The sequence below is a fragment of the Ananas comosus genome, linkage group 5, assembly GCF_001540865.1.
Source record: "Ananas comosus cultivar F153 linkage group 5, ASM154086v1, whole genome shotgun sequence".
NCBI lineage: Eukaryota > Viridiplantae > Streptophyta > Magnoliopsida > Poales > Bromeliaceae > Ananas > Ananas comosus.
The window spans coordinates 11,281,874-11,302,122 of NC_033625.1; the positions used below are offsets into that span (position 1 = coordinate 11,281,874).

General features: G+C 39.8%; 1 protein-coding gene across 2 annotated transcripts; it reads left to right on the forward strand.

The window, feature by feature from the left end:
• Positions 5,957-18,700, forward strand: LOC109711098 (heat stress transcription factor A-1-like). Of its 2 annotated transcripts, XM_020233999.1 has the most exons (3): positions 6,409-6,540; positions 15,733-15,822; positions 16,655-18,700. In XM_020233999.1, the coding sequence occupies exons 2-3, from the start codon at positions 15,778-15,780 to the stop codon at positions 17,915-17,917; spliced, it is 1,308 nt and encodes a 435-aa protein (XP_020089588.1). In that variant the 5' UTR covers positions 6,409-6,540; positions 15,733-15,777; the 3' UTR covers positions 17,918-18,700. The 2 variants fall into 2 exon arrangements, with proteins under 2 accessions (XP_020089587.1, XP_020089588.1); XM_020233998.1 differs by lacking the exon at positions 15,733-15,822 and having other exon boundaries at positions 5,957-6,540.

Genomic DNA, 20,249 nt, shown 5'->3' on the forward strand with positions numbered 1-20,249 from the left:
GCCCCAATCCCCGCCAATTTGGTCGAGTTCGGGTCACGTCAACAGACGCCAAACGGACAGAGCCTCCCCTGTCCGCCCAAGGCTCTAACAACATGTATAAATAAGCAATCAACAAGGGATTTGCATATATAATACAAGGCTTGTACGAGGGCAAGCAATAACGGAGGCGAAAGCTCTAAGCTAAATATACAACATACATGATATTTGATTAAATTTAAACCAAATACAAGTAAGTAAAACTATTACATTCCATTCATCCATCATATCTTTTTACATTTAGCCATCCACCAATTACATGATTGTTTACAACTTTACATCTATAAGTCAACAAAAGAAGTTGATACATGTAGATATAGGAATGACGACAAAATGCAAAATATCTCTGGTGGCCGCTTCCTACGGCGCTAGACCCTTGCCTCGGTCCTCCGCCGCCCCGCTCGTGCTAGGACCTGTAGGGTTAGTGGTGTGAGAACTAAACAAAGTTCCCAGTGGGTTCGGCATCTGACCCCGCCGACTTACCCACTAGGTCCATCCAGGCATAAGTATTTCAAGGAAAGAAAAGTAACCAGTACTAATGCATCTAATACTATGCCTGCAGAAGAATGTCAGTGGATACATATACTCAATGCTATAATAGAAATGCATGCATGCTCAAATCATAAATAAGCTTTGGCTCATTACCCAATCTTACCGGTTAACCTTGTTAACCCGAATAACTCACAACCCAAAATCCCTTAATAACGGGGGACTCAAACCTCCCTAAGGGACCGTCCTCTGGGGGGACTTTACCACGCCCAGTGGTGACCAACTCCGGAGCGCACCGCCCGAGGGGGAGCGACCTTCCCTCAAGCCAAGACGTATCGTGAGTATCGATCCAATCCTCACTTGAGGATTCATAGCCACTAGTCACAATGCCGGTGTCATGATAGGTCTTTACCTATTCATTTTGGCCACCTCTAGGCTATACCTGTGATGATGCCATAATTGGTTAAACTATGTTTAACAGTTCATCTCTCAATGCCAATCTTATTTCTATGTCAATGTCCTCTTTGTTTTCTATTGTCCAAGTCCAAACCTCATATTCACACAACTTGAGGGTCCTACCACACATGTTCCATTTTTGGTTCTACCATTCTCTATGTTAAACTACGTTATAAGCATATAAATGAAATCGAACCAAGTTTCACATGTATCTACCCTACTATGCATGAATGGTTACATATATATATGCTCAATAAAAGGAAAATAGACATAGAAGGGAATCCAACGATTCCGGCGTGCACCCCCCACCTTGTGAGGTATAAGAAAGCTATTCCGATGATTTCCACGCTCAACCGATCGCTACTCCGCGATCCACAACCCTAAAATAGAGCCAAATTAGGCCCATTGTATATAACCCATACTCTAACATTTTCGTTACGTCAAACGAAGTTGTCCCACGCGTTTAGAACACCTCCAATTAGGTTTCTACGAGGTCAATTTGTCCACGAAAAACCCTAGGGCAAAAGCCCCAATTTCCAAACTCTAACAATGCCATTTAAGGTTTCCCCTTGGATTGATCTCATTGCTAAGCAAAAGGTAGCTTAGAATCATTTAGGAAGCATTCTAATAAGGTTTCCAAGCTTTTGGAACCAATCCTAGGGCTTCTAACCCAACTTCCAAGGGTTCACCACCATGAGAGCACCTTGAGCTCTCATAGGTTCCATTGGAGTTCAAGGCTCTTTAAAGAGGGTTCCCAAAACCTCTAAGGAGCAACCCAAAACTCCAAATCTTTAGGGATCAAAACCAAACCCTAGACTCATTTATACCAAAAACTCACCTCTAGCCCAAGCTCCTCCAAGATCCTTCTTGTAGGAGAGCTTGTAGAATCCACCAAAGCCTCCAAATCCACCTTCTCCCTGCTTCTTCTTCTTCTTCTTCTTCTCCAAGCTCTAGTGCAAGAGTTTTAGAGAGAGAAAGAGAGAAAATGAGAGAGGGGGAGAGAAATGGTTGTGGGAGAGAGGGGGACAACTATATAAAGTGTTGTGACAATTGCACTTAAGCCCCTCCACTTGTTTCATAGTGCACTGCCCAGACTGGGCGATTTTCGCTGTCGGGGACTGGTCTCCCCGACCAGGGACCGGTTCCCAAACGATGGGTTTCCAGGACTTAGCCAAATTTTTCGGTTTTTGGCTGGCTGCGCAGCGAGGGACCGATCTCTCCTTCAGGGACCGGTCTCCTGAGGACCGGTCTCACAGCCAGGGACCAGGATGCCTCAGGATTCCTGGCAGGCTACGCGTACGGGGACCGGTCTCTCCTTCAGGGACCTGGTCTCCGAGAGCACAAAATCTGGGACTTAGCGAGATTTTGAATTCACTCTCTCTCGGGTCCCTTTGTACCATATATAGGCTCCAATGCACTTAGGACCTATACCCACTCGATCCACTCCGCGTCCCGCTCGTTTTGAAGAAACTCGGCACGATTTACGAGGGATGTGGTATGTTACATTTATAATGTAATAACTAAGATGTGAAGCAATTGACAATGTAGTAAACATGATGACATTATACTAAAATATTGAATAGCACCTAGGAACATTGAATGCTACCGAGAATCGGTAACACACGCATGTTTATTGCATTAGTTGGCATGGTACCTCAACTGTTACGAGGATCTGATCATACCGCACATGTATTGTGATAGTGCTTGAAGGTAGTCGCTCACCTCAGGAGCGGTGAGAGACTTTCGGAGTTGGTCATCAACTAGGCGAATAGCAGGATCAATGCTTCCCGCGCAGACGTCCCATCGGAGAGTTGTATGAGAATTAGCTGCCCGAACTGAATAAGGATTTGTTGGGTGAATTCAGCTAACATGCTATGGAGTACTAGCCAAGAGATGGGTTATGGCCATCGGACATGACATGCATCATGACATCCTGATATTATGTTCCATCGTAGTTTCTTGTTACAGCGAGGCATAGTATCTTTTATAGTTATGTACGATTGTTTATCTGTCTATCTTCTTCTACTTATGCCTGGATTAGATCTGATGGGAAAGTCGGCGGAGTCCGGCGACCGCACTGCACTAGGTTAAACGTACCGGATTTTAATATAAAAGTAAGTGTAAATAAAAAAATAGTGTAAGATACTACTTTTATTGGATTTAAAGAAGTAAAATATAAGCCGAAAACGACTTGTGCTGAAATCAGAACGGAAACAGAAAATTTAGAATTTTCTGTAAGGAACGGGGCTGTCATTTTAGCAAAAAATTCACAGTGTCAGAAAATTATGAGAACGTGGGAGTATGTCGGAATTATTTTTATGAGGCTAGATTTAAAATTTTATGTCATTCCGACACCTGAAAAATGAAAAATAAAATTCGACTGCTATCTGCTAGAGATTTTGGGTCGGTAGAGCTTTCGATGATCAAAAGTGGTCGAAACTGAGAAGTTAGGATATCGTTCTTCTTATTAAGTAAAATCGAGCCTAACTGTTAAATTTGAGCGCAAACGGACATTTAGAAGGGCTCTGGCGAAAAGGAATAGATTTTGAACTATTGAACTGATAATTGTAATAGTGTTTTGGGGGCCTATATATGTAAACCCACACACTCTCTCTCCCTGATTTTATCCAACCCGAGAGAAGCTTGGAGAGAGCTTCTCTCTCTCTCTCTTTCTCTCTTTCTCTATAGCTCACATCTCTCCCTTCTCCTGTAATACCACTCGAGCGCCACACCGAAAAGAGAATTAATTGAGAGAAAAATTGGAGATTGAGCTTGAATACTCGAAGAGGAAGCTTGGAGCTCTCTAATGGTGGACTTTAGCTGGAGAGCTATGTGGTCAAGGTGAGGTTTGTGATTTGGAGTTAGGGTTTGTATTAAACCTATAACAATAGTGTATTTGGGGTTTCTGAGATACATTCTAAACAAGATTGAGTAGAGGTTTACATAGAAAATTTTTTTAGTATTCTTGGGAGATTAGGGAAACTAGGCTGGATATTTAGGGCTATTTGTCTATAAGGGATTGAAACCAATTGACCTGTAGAGAAGATCTTAATTCGAAGGATAATGTCGATGCGAGGACAAACTCGTTTTGAATATACGTTGAGGGTTACTGGCGTCCGATTGAGAGATTTGCGCGAAATTTGTTCCTAAGGGCTTTGGTCGGACGAATCGTCATCGGAAAATTGAATTGGCTGATTGGAAATCCTAGCATGGTAGAAGACATGTGCGGTGGTGCTCTCCGGAATGGTTGAATTTCCCCTAATGTTTGATTCCCTTGTTTTAAGCATATATATAGTAGTATAAGATATATTATATATATAATAACATGAGATATATATTATATAACAGTACATATATAATTATACATACATATATATATATATACATACATATATATATATATACAAGATTGTGTAGGCGTCATTGACTTCTTGCAAGAAGTAGGTCCATCTAGAGGTAATGGTGTTGGGTGGATTTATTGTTATGGTGTTGGGTGGATTTATTCTATCAAAAGGTAATTTACAATTCGACAGTTATTGGCACTTTTATCTCAATATTTGATTTAATCATCTCTTTCTCTATTTTTTCGTTCTTTTTCCAATAGAGGAAGTGAAGAAGCGGTGGAAGGTGGAGAAGGAAGAAGAAGAGAAAGAGAAATGCAACTCTTTCTATGTTTTTTTCGTTATTTTTTCGATAGAGGAAGTGAAGAAGTGGTGGAAGTAGGAGGAGAAAGAAGAATAGTAAAAAAATAGTGTAAATTTTATCCAAAAAGTGCAACTTTTGTCTAAAGAGTGTAACTCTCATCCCAAAAAGTGTAATTTCTGTCTCAAACCGTGCAATTTTTATTTAAAATAATGTAAATTTTTTTTAAAACAGTATAACTTTATTTTAACAGTGCAATTTCATTTTCTTTTTCATTCTTCGATGATTTTTGGTACTTTCTATAGGAATTTTTTATTATTTATTATTATTCTTTTTTTTTCTCTATAATTTTGTTTTGTCACTACCTCTCCTTGGCCCTCTATCGTAGCTACCGCTCTCGTCGGAATGTATCTATTTTTCTTCCCCTCCCTCGCCGGCTTGCTTCTTGGCCCCGAGATGCACTTCCTCTTCGTCGCCTGCGGCGGCGGTGGGGATGGTGGGTTTGTTTGGCGAGTAAAAAATCTGCTGCAGTAGAGGTGGAGAGCGAAGGAGGAGGAAGAGGACGCGGTACTGTCCTCGTTATCGTTGCGGAGGGCTACGGAGGTGGTGGAGGAGGGTCGGCCTTAGCGGGATCGGAGGCGAGGAGGGCGGGGTGCGCGGGCGAGGGTAAAGGCGTGAGGGGCAGAGGCTAGGCAGGCCGTTTCCGCTTCCGCCTCCGCCTCCGCCTCCGCCGCCTTCTTCAGAGAGAAAAGAAAAGAACGCTAGAAAAAAAAGGAGAGAGAAAAAGGTATAAGGGTATTTTAGACAGTTCGCTGAAAATTCGGACCGAATTTGTAAAATCTAAAAATGCGGTTCAGTTTTACAAAAGGTCAAAACTTGTAAATTTTTTGTGCAAATTGGCCAAAACAAAATAAGATTCAAGAGTTTATTTATTAAGAAAAATGCAATGGTAAAGGGTCTGCATACATTTTCTAAAATTACTCTTTTTAGGTAAACCGCTGCTTATGGCGCGTCCGGCTTATTTTGCTAACGAACACTTCGCGTCCGGAATGGGAAGCATACGATGAGTACCACGAGCACATTCCTCGCGATGCCCTTGTAAGATGACTTCAATACCCCTTTCATTGTGTCGAACCTCACCGCCAAAAATCCGACGCCGTGAATAGCGGTTCATGGTCAGCAAAGTAATTTCACTCCCTCGGCCATCTGACGTCCACCGGGCTGAAGCCCACTTTCCCAACACAAAGAAACCCCTAGACTTGAAGAAAATATCGAATGAGCCATCCAACACCGCAAAACTTATATCCGGCTGAATAAGGGTGCTTTCGATATTTTTCCATCCCCGAGGGTACTTTTCCCTGCTGTCTACCCCCCGACGCTTTCGGCGTCATTTAGCCGGAAGGGGCGCAACGTTCTCGCAATCCATGAAACCCTTCTTCTCGGCGTCGTTCTCCAACAAGAGACCGATCTGTCCAATTCGGAAGTTAAAAGAGAAAATTGATTGACAAAAACACCTAGAGAGAAAACGGGGGAAAAAAGCCCTCGAATCGCATGATCTCAACCCTAATCCCTCCGATCCCTTCTTAGATATCCAGATCGGCTTCAACCCCCTAAAACCCTAGCCCTTATTACTCTCGCGACCGGGGCGGCGGGATGGGCCGCGGTGGAGGAGGAGCGGCGGCGTCGGCGTCGGCGGCGGCGGGGCCGAACCCGAGCCTGAACGGGAACGCTCCGCCGCCGTTCCTGAGCAAGACGTACGACATGGTGGACGACCCGGCGACGGACGCGATCGTGTCGTGGGGCCGCGAAAACAACAGCTTCGTGGTGTGGAACACCCCCGAGTTCGCCCGGGACCTCCTTCCCAAGTACTTCAAGCACAATAACTTCTCCAGCTTCGTTCGACAGCTCAACACCTACGTACGCGCTCACGCCCCCTCTTACCGAATCCCTTCCCGCTGTTTCTCTTACCCGTGTTAGGTTGTTTCAGAATATTTTTAGCTTATTTGATGGTTTTTATCTGGTTCCGTTGTTTGCAATTTAGAACAAGGTTGATGATTTGAATATCGATTGTGCGCTGGTTTGTATTATGGACTGAACGGTGAATTAAGGGCTATTACTTAGATTGTGTTGGTGTGGTCTTTTTTTCTTTTTATTTTTTTTTGGCGGTAATATTAACTGCATGTATAAGTATGCCAATTGGAAAAGAAGTTATAGCTAAATGAACTGGGCAACAGATATGTGAAGCTAGAAAGACTGAAAACGCGCTTTTCATGACCTCTACCTCATATGCATATTCCGGTCGCAATACAAGGATGGAACCCGATAGCAATTTGGAGTGACTATTGTTTGACCTTTGAACTCCTGCTTTTGTGCTTCTTGTTATTTGAATTGTTGGACAGACGTTGATGTGAATGGTTGGTAAGGAAATGGGAACTGAAATTTCTAATTTGCGGTATAAGCCAGAAGTCAGAATTATCTTACTGTGAGTAGATGAGGTTTCTTATTTATTTTCAAGCCATCTTGTCATTGGGGAAAGGGTGCTATACTATTCAGTTTAAATGATAATTAAAACTTTAGACCATTGGCGTGTAACTGACTGCAAATTTATGTCTTCAGTTAAGTTTCCTTTGAAGTTTATTTATTTTTCTTGAAGTTCTATTGAAAGTGATGTTTGATTTCTTCATGGGCCTCTCGAACAAGTTAGATCAGTAACTAGGAAGTATGTCATGGTTAATAGAGGGCTAGGGGCGGAAGGATTGGAATTTTGGCGGTGTGAGGGGTGCTTTATAGGCCTGAAATACCAACTCCCCACAACCTAACTTTATTCTAGCGCTAAGAGTGATTCGCTGTATGAATGCTTTAGGAAACCAAGTGGGTCTATCAAATAAATTTTTGTTAATCATCTAATTTATCATGTTTTATCTGCTCTCCTTGATCTTTTGCTGGTAAGTCTTTCGTATTCACACCCTTCTATGTCATTTAGTCTTTTTCTTATCCTCTTTGAAAATTCTCATTCCCGTCTTTGCAAATGCTTGTTTCCTTATTTCTACTTTTCTAGGTCTAATGGTCTTCATAGGCATAGGAAGAAGCCCCATCCAATGGATATGGCATTTTATGTTTTGTATTTAGTATCATAGACCATTGTAGGTCATACAACCATCATATAGAATTTATCATTGAATTTTGGAGAGATGCTTCCAGCTCATAGTGTTCTGATCACGCCTTCATATAACCATATTCTGATATTCTATATTCTCGGCGATCTACCTGTCTTTCTAACTGATTTAAGATGCTGAAGCATGTTTTGGAAAATTCTTGCTTATCATTCTTTTTGAATTTTCATACCTTTTTAGGTCTTACTAGAACATGCTCTCTTTGTATTTAATTTTACTTTTATATATCCTGTAATCTCGCGATTTAAGGTTTTTTCTCCATGTCCTAACTTTTTTTTCGTTTGTATTGTGTTTTCACTTAAACAAATGCTATATAGAAATGAAACATTCTCCGAAGTTTCTCTCTAGTTTTATAACTCTTTAATATGCCTTCTCTACCCCGTAACTCGTTATGTAGTCTGGATATCTCTCATGTTCCTTGCAACATCTTTGTAGTTGTCAACAAGCCATAACACTGTTTAACTTCTCTATAGTGGCTCTGCCAGGCTTCAAATCATTACTTTCTAATAACTAGATTATTAATATGCTTAATTACCATTTCTAGTGTTGCATTATAGGCTACTAGGTACTATTTTTAATTATTGTAGATCATTGAAGTTCTTGAAAGTTAGTGATTCAGTCCTAACCAAGGTTTAAAGTGCCGCCTCATGCCGTACGACACGGGGCAGAAGGTGGCACGGTACGGGGGGGTCTCGGAACCCTCTCTGTACCGTAGCACGCAGCACCATGCCGCACACGAGACAGAGCAGCATAGTGTAGCGTGCCATGGCACAGTGTCGTGCCGGCACTGCTATTTTGTTTTTGTTTTTTTTCCTTTTGTTTTTTTTTTCTTTTTGTTTTGTTCTTTGGGATATCCAAAGCATTCTGAGCACTCCACGCCCCTCCAAAAACATTGTAAATTGAAAATTTACTTATTAGGTAAGTCAAAAAAATTATAATTTAATTTTCTTTGTTTATCAATATACGGACAAAAGATTTGTCCAAGTCCTCCGCTTCCACCATAGATATCTATTTTTTTTTCATAAATTATTTTATCAAAATTTGTCGCATCATGAAATTTTTGACGAATTAAGGGAACAAAATTGAACTCAATAAACAAATTTTGAGCCACATTAAACATAAAATTTTATTTTTGCGCTAGAAGATTGAAAATATTGATAAAATTAAAAACTAAATTAAATCAATTGATCTTAAATTTATTTAATTTATTTGTCATATAATTTATTGCTTAATTTTTTTAATAGATCTACTAATTTTTTTGAAAAAAAAATTTAAAAAATAATTTTTGTCAAATACTTTTTAAAATAATTTTTTCAAATGCTTTTTAAAATTATTTTTTTGTATTTTATAAAAGAAATATTGTAATATGATCAAAAGAAAAAAAGAAAAAAAGATGTCTTTGCATTTTAAAAATTCTAACCTGTAAAACTTTCTATTCTGCATCAGGTATAATTGTATTTTACATACAAAAAATCTTACAAATATGTTAATTGATGAGTATAGTAAGCTATACATGGCAAATATTCATAATTATTAGATTAAATCTTTCAAAATAACATTATAAGAGTTTATTGGAGCCAAAAAAATTGAAATAAGTCCATGCCAAACCGTGCAAATAGGAGATCGTGCGTATTTATCGGCACGCAAGCGTACCATGTGTCGGCACGCAAGCGTGCCGATGCCGTACCGTGCCAGGTAGACAGCGGCACGCCCCTGTGCTACGGCACTTTAAACCTTGGTCCTAACTTCATCTACAGTAAACACTTTGATGAACTTCCTTACACAAATTAGTTTTGTCACGCCCCGAGCCCGATCCTTTTGGCCGGTTCGAGCGCGTCGAACAGACGTCGAACGGACAGAGCCTCCCCTGTCCGCCCAAGGCTCAACAACAAGTATCAATAGAGTAAAAATTGTATAAGTGGAAGCATATACAACGGCTTGCACGAGGGCAAGCAATGGCCAATGTGAAAGTACTAAACTAACAACAACAAGTAATATGATTAATTTTAAATCACATACATGTATACTACTTATCAAGTTCTATTACAGCTCTTTCATCATTTCTTTTTACATCTCATATCTTCAAAATATAACATTGATATTAAATAAATTCTTTTACATCATTCATGTCCTTTCATTTAACAACTATAATCATCGAAATATAAAAGATGATATATCAAAAGGGTATGCAACTATGAAATAAAATATCTCGGGCGGTCTCTACCTAGGGCGCGATGCCCTTACCGCGGTCGTCTGCCGGCTCGCTCGGTCCCGGCTCTGTGGAAATAGGGGGTGTGAGAACTACAACAAAGTTTCCAGTGGGTTCGGCAACCAACCACGCCGACTATCCCACTAGGTCTAATCAGGCATAATAGAATAGAGGAAAGAAAGTAACCAACTAACAAATACAACTAATATGCCTGAACAATATAAAATGCGATGCTCGATATAATGCTCATGATGAATGCAGGATCACAATTTCTTTACCCAATCTCTTGGCTAACCCGTAGGTTTCGCCCTCAACAAACTCACCAATCCAAAATCCTAATAACCGGGGAGATACCAGCTACAACCCGCTAGGACCGTCCTCTGGGGAGATACCCGCTACAACCCAGTGATGTCAACTCCAGAGCACATCGCCCGAGGGGAAGCTACCACCCTCGAGCAAGGACTAAAGGTGAGTACGATCAATCCTACATTGAGGATTCCATGTTTAATCCATTCCTTAAATTTAAGGAAGACCATGCTCAAATGACCCTTAATTCTAAGGTTGAAATGTTATAATATCTCAATCATTCTTTTCTTTGGATTCTTTACCATCACTTGTGTCATATACACTACTATATTTTTGGACTCATGCCACACTTGTTTTCTAAGTGCTATGTTCTTGTTCTCATGCCAAATGCCACACTTGTTTTCTAAGTGTTCTAGACTCATCAATGCCACTTGTTAGATCTATGTCATGGTGTCACTTTTGTTCACTAACCCTTCTAGGTTCTTGTCACTTGTCATGCATAAATAGGGTTTGCAATTTTTACTTTCTTACAAGTACTTCATACGAAATTAAATTCACAATCATGCCATAAAAGCTCACAATTAACCCTACTATGCAATATGCTCAATATATACATATATGCTCAAACATGACACTTAGACATAAAGGGATTTCCGAAATCCTTGGAATGCACCACCCACCTTAGAAAGTTGAGAGGTTGCTACGGTGAATTTTTTGAAATTTTTGAAGCTTTACTTTTTCGCCTGCGGCAAAACAAAGCCGAATTAGGCTTCTTATCAATAAATCCATCTAAACCTTTTTGTAACGTTAAACGGAGTTGTCCCACGCGTCGGAAATACCCCTAATTAGGTTTCTACAAGGTCAATTTGTTTTAGAAACACTCGGAGGCAAGAACCCCAAATTTGGTGCCCTAACCAAACCCATTGCTAAACCCTAGGTTTTGATCTCTAGAACAAGCAAAAGAGAGCTTGTCTAACCTCTAGAAGCTCATTTAGAACCATCCCAACCATCTCTAGGGCTTAAAATGCAAACGCTAGAAATCCCCCATTAGAGCACCATGAAGAAAACTAGGGTTTCATGGTGTTCATGGCTCTAACATGCTTCTAAAACCTTTAAGAAGCTCAAAATTCCAAAACTTAGGGTTTAAATCCTAACCCTAGAAGATACCTTGCAAAAACTTACCTCTAGTCCCAAGCTCTACCAAGGCCTTCTTGTTGGAGAGCTTCTAGACCCACCAAATCCACCAAAAATCCCTTCTCAAGCTCATTCTTCTTCTTCTCCAAGCTCTAGAGTTAGCTCTCTAGAGAGAGAGGAGAGAAAGTGAGAGAGAGAGGTGTGAATGGCTGTAAAGGGAGAGGAGGTTGGGTGTATAATGTGTTGTAACAATTACAACAAGGTCCCTCCACTTTATTTCCAGTGCACTGCCTAGACTGGGCATTTTTCGCAGTCAGGGACCGGCCTCCCTGACCTGGGACCGGTCCCCGAGAGCTTCTCCCGCGGACTGCGCAGGCTGCGTGCGATGCGACCGGTCTCCCTCAATGGAACCGGTCTCTGGGGACCGGTCTCTCTTCGCAGGGACCGGTTCCCGAGAGCTTGTTTCCCAGGACTTAGCCTATTTCTCAGCCCCCCCCCCCCGGCTGCCTACGCGTTCGGGGACCGGTCTCTCCCACCAGGAACCGGTTCTCAAGAGCACAAAACCTGCGGTTTGCAGATTTTGATTTCCAAAAGCTCTCGAAGATCCCCAGTAATGCATTTTTGCATTGTTTGACGCCTTCGGCCTCTCCGAAGTGTACCAACCTCGCACTTTGGTCAATTTGACCAAGGTTCGAATTTAATTACCGAGGTTTCGGTATGTTACAAGTTTGTTTCTATATGTCTAATTTCTGTAGGCATTGGCATATCTTACATGGAGTACGCACAGTTTGCTGTTTCTTATTTTATCTTAAGTGATAGGCTACTTGCTTTAAGCTTCTGATATGCTTAACAAACCTTTCATGTTTTCTTCTGACATAATATGGAGTTCTTAAAGCTCCATGCATAACTGAAATCTAATTTTTCTTATTCTCCTTTGATCAAATTTTGATGTAATTTGCCTTGATATACTTAACATATCTCTAACTATTATTAGTATTCTCATCTCTGATCAAATCTGGATATAATCATCCTTCAAATATCTAACATAGTTCAGGTACATTCTCTTCGTCCCATGTTCTTGCTTAATGAAGTCTTTTGCATCCTCCATGTTTTTAAGTTCACATATTCCTTAATAATCTGGTTCTTTATTTCATCTTGATTTGCTAAGAGTTACTAATAGGTGAATCATTTTATTCGTCTTGGCCCCCAGGATCTCAATAATCAAACTGTATATGCATAACTTGCTTACCTCTTTCATCTCTCTACGTTGCCATTGTATCACCTCTTTTTCTTTAGTGTTTTGAAGGTACACTGTACACCTATGTTGTGTTGTGTGCATCGCTTGGCATTCCTTGCAGACACATCTAATCCTGCCTTGAAGCATGAAATAACTCAATTTAACTCGGCAGTAATTAAATTGTTGGTCTCTGAACCTTATCCTAAGTTTCACTTTAGTCCCCAACCTTTTGATTAAAATATTCCATTCCTCAAACATTGTGTAAATGTGTCATTATAGTCCTCGTAAACTCCTGGTAATGCGGCAAGAAGAAAACCCATTCTTCCTGATATATATGTAGTTTTATGTCATTTTGTTGTTTAGGTAGTGTTACATCATATTTGAAGTTCAGGTTGGTCTGGGCTGTATAGATAATAGTTTAATAGTTGGGGCATCTATTATTCTCACAGTGGAATATGGATGCAGTATAAGTTCAAGTTCCTGCTCCATCTTCAAATCTTTTGGTAAAAATATGTACTTAGTGTTTGTTGAAAACACAAAGAAATCCTAGAATATTTAATTCAAATGCTCTAAATGTCTTTGGGGAAAATTACAAACTTATTTTTAGGAAGGAAATAATTCTATCGTCCTATTCAATTAGCATCAGTGTGATGGTCGTATTGTTTTATTGAATAGCAGTTGTAAGATAGCTGAAGTTACTTAAGAGCTTGTTTGGTAATTCTTTTTAATTCTTTATTTTTTATCATTTGGAGTATAAGTTATTAGTTCAGGCTAAAGGGACATCAGATAATATTATCTAGGGTAATTATTCTCTTGCAGTACTCAACCCTGTTTGGTTATGGATATGCATAGTCTCATGTGAAATAATTGTTGGTTTGGTATTTTCACAAGCTGCTTATAAGTTACGTGCAATTTATAGAGGCATCAAATGGTAAAAATAAATAAATAAATAAATAAAATCAGTTATTCCTTTGCGAAGCTCTCTCAACCCCGTTTGGTTATGGACAGCGTAGTTTGATATGAAATAATTATAGTTTTGTATCTTCATGTGCTGCTTATAACTTATATGTTCCCACGAAGGTATCAAATGTTAAAAATATATGTAATAAAATCATCAAATGTTAAAAATAAATAAATATAATAAAATAAAGAAGAAGAAGGAGGCATCAAATATTAAAATAAATAAATAACTTTAATAAAATGGTGCTTAAAAAAGTGCGCCTTAAGTGCGCGCCTTAGCGCTAGGCTTATTGGCCAGTGCCTAAGCAGCCCCTTGGCGGGCGATGTTGCCTAGGCGTGCGCCTAGGCAGCCTAGCCGCACACCTAGAGCTAGGTGCAAGGTGCGCTCAAGGCGTGCCTTCTTCATATTTGTCATAATGGGTTTGGATTTAGATCTATATGCTCTAATGGGCTTGGATCCATATTTTTTTTGTCTAATGGGTTAAAACACCTAAAAATAAATCCGAAATCCTAAACTAACATAATCTAAACCCTAAACAATCATCAAATGACAAATTTGACGAAGGGAGGAGTATTTTTCATCAAGTGATGAAATGATGATTGATGATTGATGATTGAGAAATGAGGACTAATTAACATTTCTAGTGTGATGTATTTTGGCTTGGAGTCTTGAATACTTAGCTTTCATATGATGCCCTTTTAATAATCTTTGGCTTGAAACTTTAAACTTTTATGCATGTTACTTTTTTATTGATCTTGTGCTTATAATTATATGTTTTTCGCATCAAAGTTTTCTATATGTTTGTGAATTACTAGTTATCTTTATGCTGACCTTTATTTGGAGATAAAGGTAATTTGTTCTTTACTTTTATCTGTGTAATTATGTTTTTCTAAAAAAATATCATAATGTTGCTTGGCTTCTTTTCTTTTCTTCATTTTTTTCTTTCGAAAACGTGGTTATTTGGTTAGCTATAGAATATTTATTATGATAATATGATTTACAGAGTATTTAGTGCTACTTAATAATTATTGGAAAGTATAATGAAGAATATGTTGGTTATTTTAAAATTCTATGAAAGTGTGTGCCCTACCTCTCTCAGGCACGCGCCTGTGCCTTGCTCCTTGCTCCTTGCTCCTAAGCTCTAACAGCCCTTTGTGCCTACGTGCGCCTTGGGCCTTTAAATACCGTAATAAAATAAACAAGAATAAGACAAACAAGGCTGTTGATCGATTGGTTTCATCAAACAAGGCAAACAAAGCTGTTGATCGACCAATTTCATCAAACAAGGCTGTTGATTGACCAGTTTCATCAGATAAGAAACAAACAAGGTTGTTGATCTACCATTTTCGTCAAACAAGGCAAACAATCCTACCAGTTTCATCAAACAACCAAACAAGGCAGTTGACCGGCCAGTTTCATTAGAAACAAATAAGGGTGTTAATCGACTAGTTTCATGAAACAAGGTTATTGCTGTTGATCGAGTAGTTTCATCAAGGGAGAAGAAGAAGAAACAAACAAGGCTGTTGATCAGTTACTGTTGTCGATCAGTTAGTGTTGTCGGATAGGATAAGTTAAGGAGAAAGTCATCGAAGTGTTGGGATGTTATTGGAGAGGAGGGTCACTGGTGAAGAATGTTGTCTAATTGATTCTTGCTAGCAAAATGCTGTTGAGGTGGATTGTAGAGATACAATAGCCACTGGTGCTATCAATGATAGATCATGATGGTAGACGCCTGACATTCCCTCTTCTTTGGCATCAACATAGTTTTCTCTAGGTTAACAATTAGATCCACATTGATGGTTACATGTTAACCGATTTAATGTTTGGCTGATGACTTAAACAACATAAAAAGGCGAAATGTTAACCGGGTGACTTTGTACCCCCTCTAAATGCCATAACAAACTTGCTTGAAGGTCCTTAAGCAGAAGAAACACGAACTTTGAAATTTGTGCTTGTAGTTTGAGGAAAAATAGAAGAACAACAAACCTCCACTCTAGATTCTCTTTGTTGGTTTCTTGAGAATTGCCTTTTCTTTGAAAAGGCATTGTTCCATTTTTATCTATGACTAACTTCGTAAGTACACTATCAGGCAGTTGAGCTATTATTAGGTGTTCATCGCTGATTTTCCATATGAATGGAACATCCTCTAGCTTATCAAAGTGCATTTGTCTGGATTCTAGTATGAAAGTTCTGATGTTCTCCGAAATTTTCCTTCTTTTTGTTGGTTCTGGTGACTTCAATAACTCATATAGGCCATTCTTGATATCTGAGATTTTCATATTTCTGCGATGGTGGAGACATTTGAAATTGCAACTAATTGATGATCATTTGTGCTACATGATAGTAAAAAAAAAATTAGTACTTCACAACTAGAATTTTTCAAGCTATTTTGGTTATTTTCAACCGTAACCCTCTTTTTTTAAGTAAAAAAATACTTGAAAGAGTTTAAAATCTGAGTTTTGAGTAATATGCTCCTGAACAACATGCTATGATACATCCTTCTACTTCTACCTGGACAGCAACCAGATTTAATTAAAAACGTACAAAACTTACCTGAGCTATAGACCATTTTGAGTTGGTTGCCCAACCTTTCAAAATTTTGATTTTAGTACCCAGCCTTTCATTTTTTTTGATTTGAGTCAGTAAACGCTATTTTGACTTCAAAATTTGAATATATCATTTATCTTGACAGGTTTAGTTAGTATACTTCATAGAATTCTCGCAACTATATATTTATTAATGTACGTAATTAACTTAAATTTGAAGTCAAAGTACTGTTGACTGACTCAAATGGTCCATCAAATGAATTAAAAGGTTCGGTAGTAAAATCAAAATTTTGAAAGGTTGACCTGTTGATTCAAATGGTCCATCATTCGGGTGAGTTTTTTACGTTTTTTACCTTCTTTTTTGTCCTTTATTCAAATACAATCTGGAAATCTTTTCTTGATTCGTATTAACTCGTTTATTTCGATGCTTATTTATATATTTACGTTGCTGATCTTTTGCTTCAGGGATTTAGGAAAGTCGATCCCGATAGATGGGAATTTGCAAACGAGAGCTTCTTAAGAGGCCAAAAGCATCTTCTGAAAACCATCAATCGGCGAAAATCATCCCATCCACACAATGAAACCCCTCAGCCCAAATCTCAGACTGCTGCCTGTGTTGAGGTGGGGAAATTCGGCCTCGAGGAAGAGATCGAAAGGCTCAAGAGGGACAAAAACATCCTCATGCAAGAGCTTGTTAGACTCAGACAGCAACAACAAGCCACTGATCAGCAGTTACACACCCTCGGAAACCGACTACAAGGGATGGAACAGCGGCAGCAACAAATGATGTCCTTCCTAGCCAAGGCCATGCAGAGCCCTGGTTTCTTAGCCCAGTTCATGCAACAAAACGATAGTAATAAACGGATTGCCGCTGCCAGCAAGAAACGGAGGTTGCCTAAGCAAGAAGCCGGTTTGGATGCCGGAAGCAATTCTCCTGATGGCCAGATTGTTAAATACCAGCCAATGATCAATGAAGCGGCGAAGGCAATGCTGAGGCAGATACTTAAGCTGGACGGGTCTTCTCCGCCTAGATTGGAACAGTTGAGCAACTCTGACAATTTCTCACTGGAGAATTTCATGCCTCCGTCTGAGGCAACTACTTTTGATAGCACTTCTTCGAATAGAAATTCCGGAGTAACCCTTGCAGAGGTCCCTTCTGGATTGAGTGTACCGTACGTAACAGCAAGCACTGGATTTTCTGCAATCTGCTCGTCTTCGGCTGCTTCAGAAATTCAATCTCCCATTGGTTTATCTGATAATAAGAATTCATCAGAAGAGCTCAGAGATATGGATGTTCTATCATCAGTTCCCGAAACCATCCCTTCTCCTAGCCCTACTGATATGAGTGTTCCAGAATTTTCTGAATTACAGGATATAGTTTCGGAGGACAGTGTTGTAAATATTCCAGGGGAGAGCTTCGTCGGTGCGTACATAAACCCTATTGCAGAAGTTGAGGCCGATAATGCTGTACCAATTGAGACAGATGATATTTTGTATGGCGATGATGAGCAGAAGCTTCCGGGAATTATTGACACTTTCTGGGAGCAGTTTCTTGCGAGTAGTCCAATTTCGAGTGAGGCGGTGGAGGAGGTTGAGTTGAGCGGGCAGGAAGGAAAGGCGGTGATGCAGCAGAGACCTCAGAATAGTAATAATGGGTGGGACAGTGCGCGGAACATGGAGAATCTCACTGAACAGATGGGGCTTCTTTCCTCGGACCGCAAAGGTTGATACTGTAAAACCTCTACGGTTAGAAAATGTTTCAGTTTCTTCAATGCGAGCCTATGTGACAGTTGTACATATAAAGAGGATTTCATTGTTGTCTTCCTTTTTGGAGCTTAATCAGCCTTTAATTGAAACGAAGTGATATATTGAAGGGTTAATTAACAGAATTTGTCCGTCAAGTTTGGTCCGGGTTCAATTTTATTCTCATGGTTTCAATTGAAGCAATTTTGTGGTTTCAATCGAAACAATTTTGTCCATGAATTTTGACTTAATTTCATTTATCAGAGTTCCAGTTTCAACCCTAAATGTCGGTTTCAATTTCGTCCCTACAGTTTGACCCCCAGAATCCAGTATTGTTCTTGGTGCTGAGTTCAACAATGGAAAGTCTTGTCATTGTGCTGACATGGAACTTGAGTAAAAGGACTCGATTTTATGCTTATGCGGGACAAACTTCACGGACTGGATTGTAACAAATCAAAGGAAAACAAAATTGAAATTGATTGAACTTCAGGGACCAAATTTGCTGTTAAACCTATGTTACAATAAGGTAAATTGCAACTTTGTTCGTTAACGTTATTTTGTTGTGCAACAGTTGCATTATGTTCTTCTCCGGGTCTGTCATCTTGTCAGTTTCGTGCAATTTAGTAGTACGTTAGCAGCAAGGTCTTTTTTGGCAAATTTGTACTTGAATCATTCCTTCGATGCCTTTGGATTGTCTGTTTGGAAACATACTTTCTTTGTAGTTTGAGAATGAAGAATCTTATGCCTGCTATGCCGTGGCACTTGGAATACCTGTGGCTACGAACCTGTCTTTGAACTGGGGATCAATTTGTGTCTATTTTGGTTTTTCTTTTAGAATAGTTCTTTTATGGCCAATTTGCATTAAAATTTATTCGTTTTGAGATTTTACAAAAGTAGGCCACCATTTTAAATTTTGCGGAGTTGATACAGATTTTCAAAAAACTGATCAAAATATTCTTATTTCTTTTTATCTCTTTTTTTTTTTTATTTTTTTCTCCCGTTCATTTCTTTTTATTCTCTCCGAAGAGGGCGGCGGAGGCAGAAGTGGTCCACCTTGCTTCTGCCCCGTGCGGCCACACCCACGCCTGCGCCTGCGCCTGCGCAGCCCTTGACCTCCTCGCCATTGACCCTGTCGAGGCCGTGCCATGACCACTTGTTTTTTCTCTTCAACCCTCCTTCACCGCCTCCGCAACAATGACGAGGACGACACCACGTCCTCTTCCTCTGCCTCCGCTCTCCATCTCCACTGCAGCAGATTTTTCACCCATCAAATCCACTTCTGGGAACCTGCTGTCCTCACCACTTCTACTGATGACGAAGAGGAAGCGCTTCTCAGCGCCGAGAAGCTCGCCGGTGAGGGAAGGGGCACGCGGCCCACCGCCCCTACTTAGGGTCGGTGACGAGCGAGGTGGAGATGGAGGAGTGCGCAATGACGCTGGAGTAGAGGTGAAGTATTTCTAATCAAGTACTTTTGTTTACTTAAAATAAAAAAAAATTAACTAAAAGTCAAAAATTAGAGAATAAAGAAGAATGACAAGAGAAGAAGGAAGAAGAAAATGAAGTTGTACTGCTTTAGAAGAACTTTGCGCTATTATAGATGTAATTAAGTTGTACTCTTTGAGCTATAAATTGCACCCTTTAAGATGAAAGTTACACTAAAATAAAAATTGTACTCTTTGGGAGATGTACACTGTTTTTCCTCCTCCTCCTCCTCCTCCTCCTCCTCCTCCTTTCCCTCCGCTTCCTCATGCTTCTTCTATGCCCAACTTCTCTCCGCCCTCCATTTTCATCTCCATTTCTCCTTATGCTTCTTCTACACCCAACTTTTCTCCGCCCTCCATTTTCACCTTCACTGTAATATCTCTGATCAAATATTTTTGTTTACTAAAATAAAAAAAAAATTAAAGGCCAAAACTAGAGAATAAGAAAGAAGAACTAGAGAAGAAAGAAGATAAAGATGAAATTATACTGTTAAGATAAAGTTACACTATTTTAAAAGAACGTTGCATTGTTATAGACGTAAGTTACATTCTTTGATATATAAACTGTACTCTTTAAGATAAAAGTTATACTATTAAAACGAAAGTTGCACCATTTGGAAGATAATTATACTATTTCTTCTCATTCTCCTTCTCTTCCTTCAACTATTAAAAAAAAAGAGAATCGCAATGCGGCCTCAGTAGGGTCGGAGGCGAGGAGGGCGGGAGGGCGAGGGCGCGCGGGTCTGAGGCGAGGTGGGCCGCCTCCGCCTCCGCCACCCTCTTCGGAGAGAATAAAAGTAAGGACGAGAGAAAAAAAAGAAGAGAGATAAAGAAAT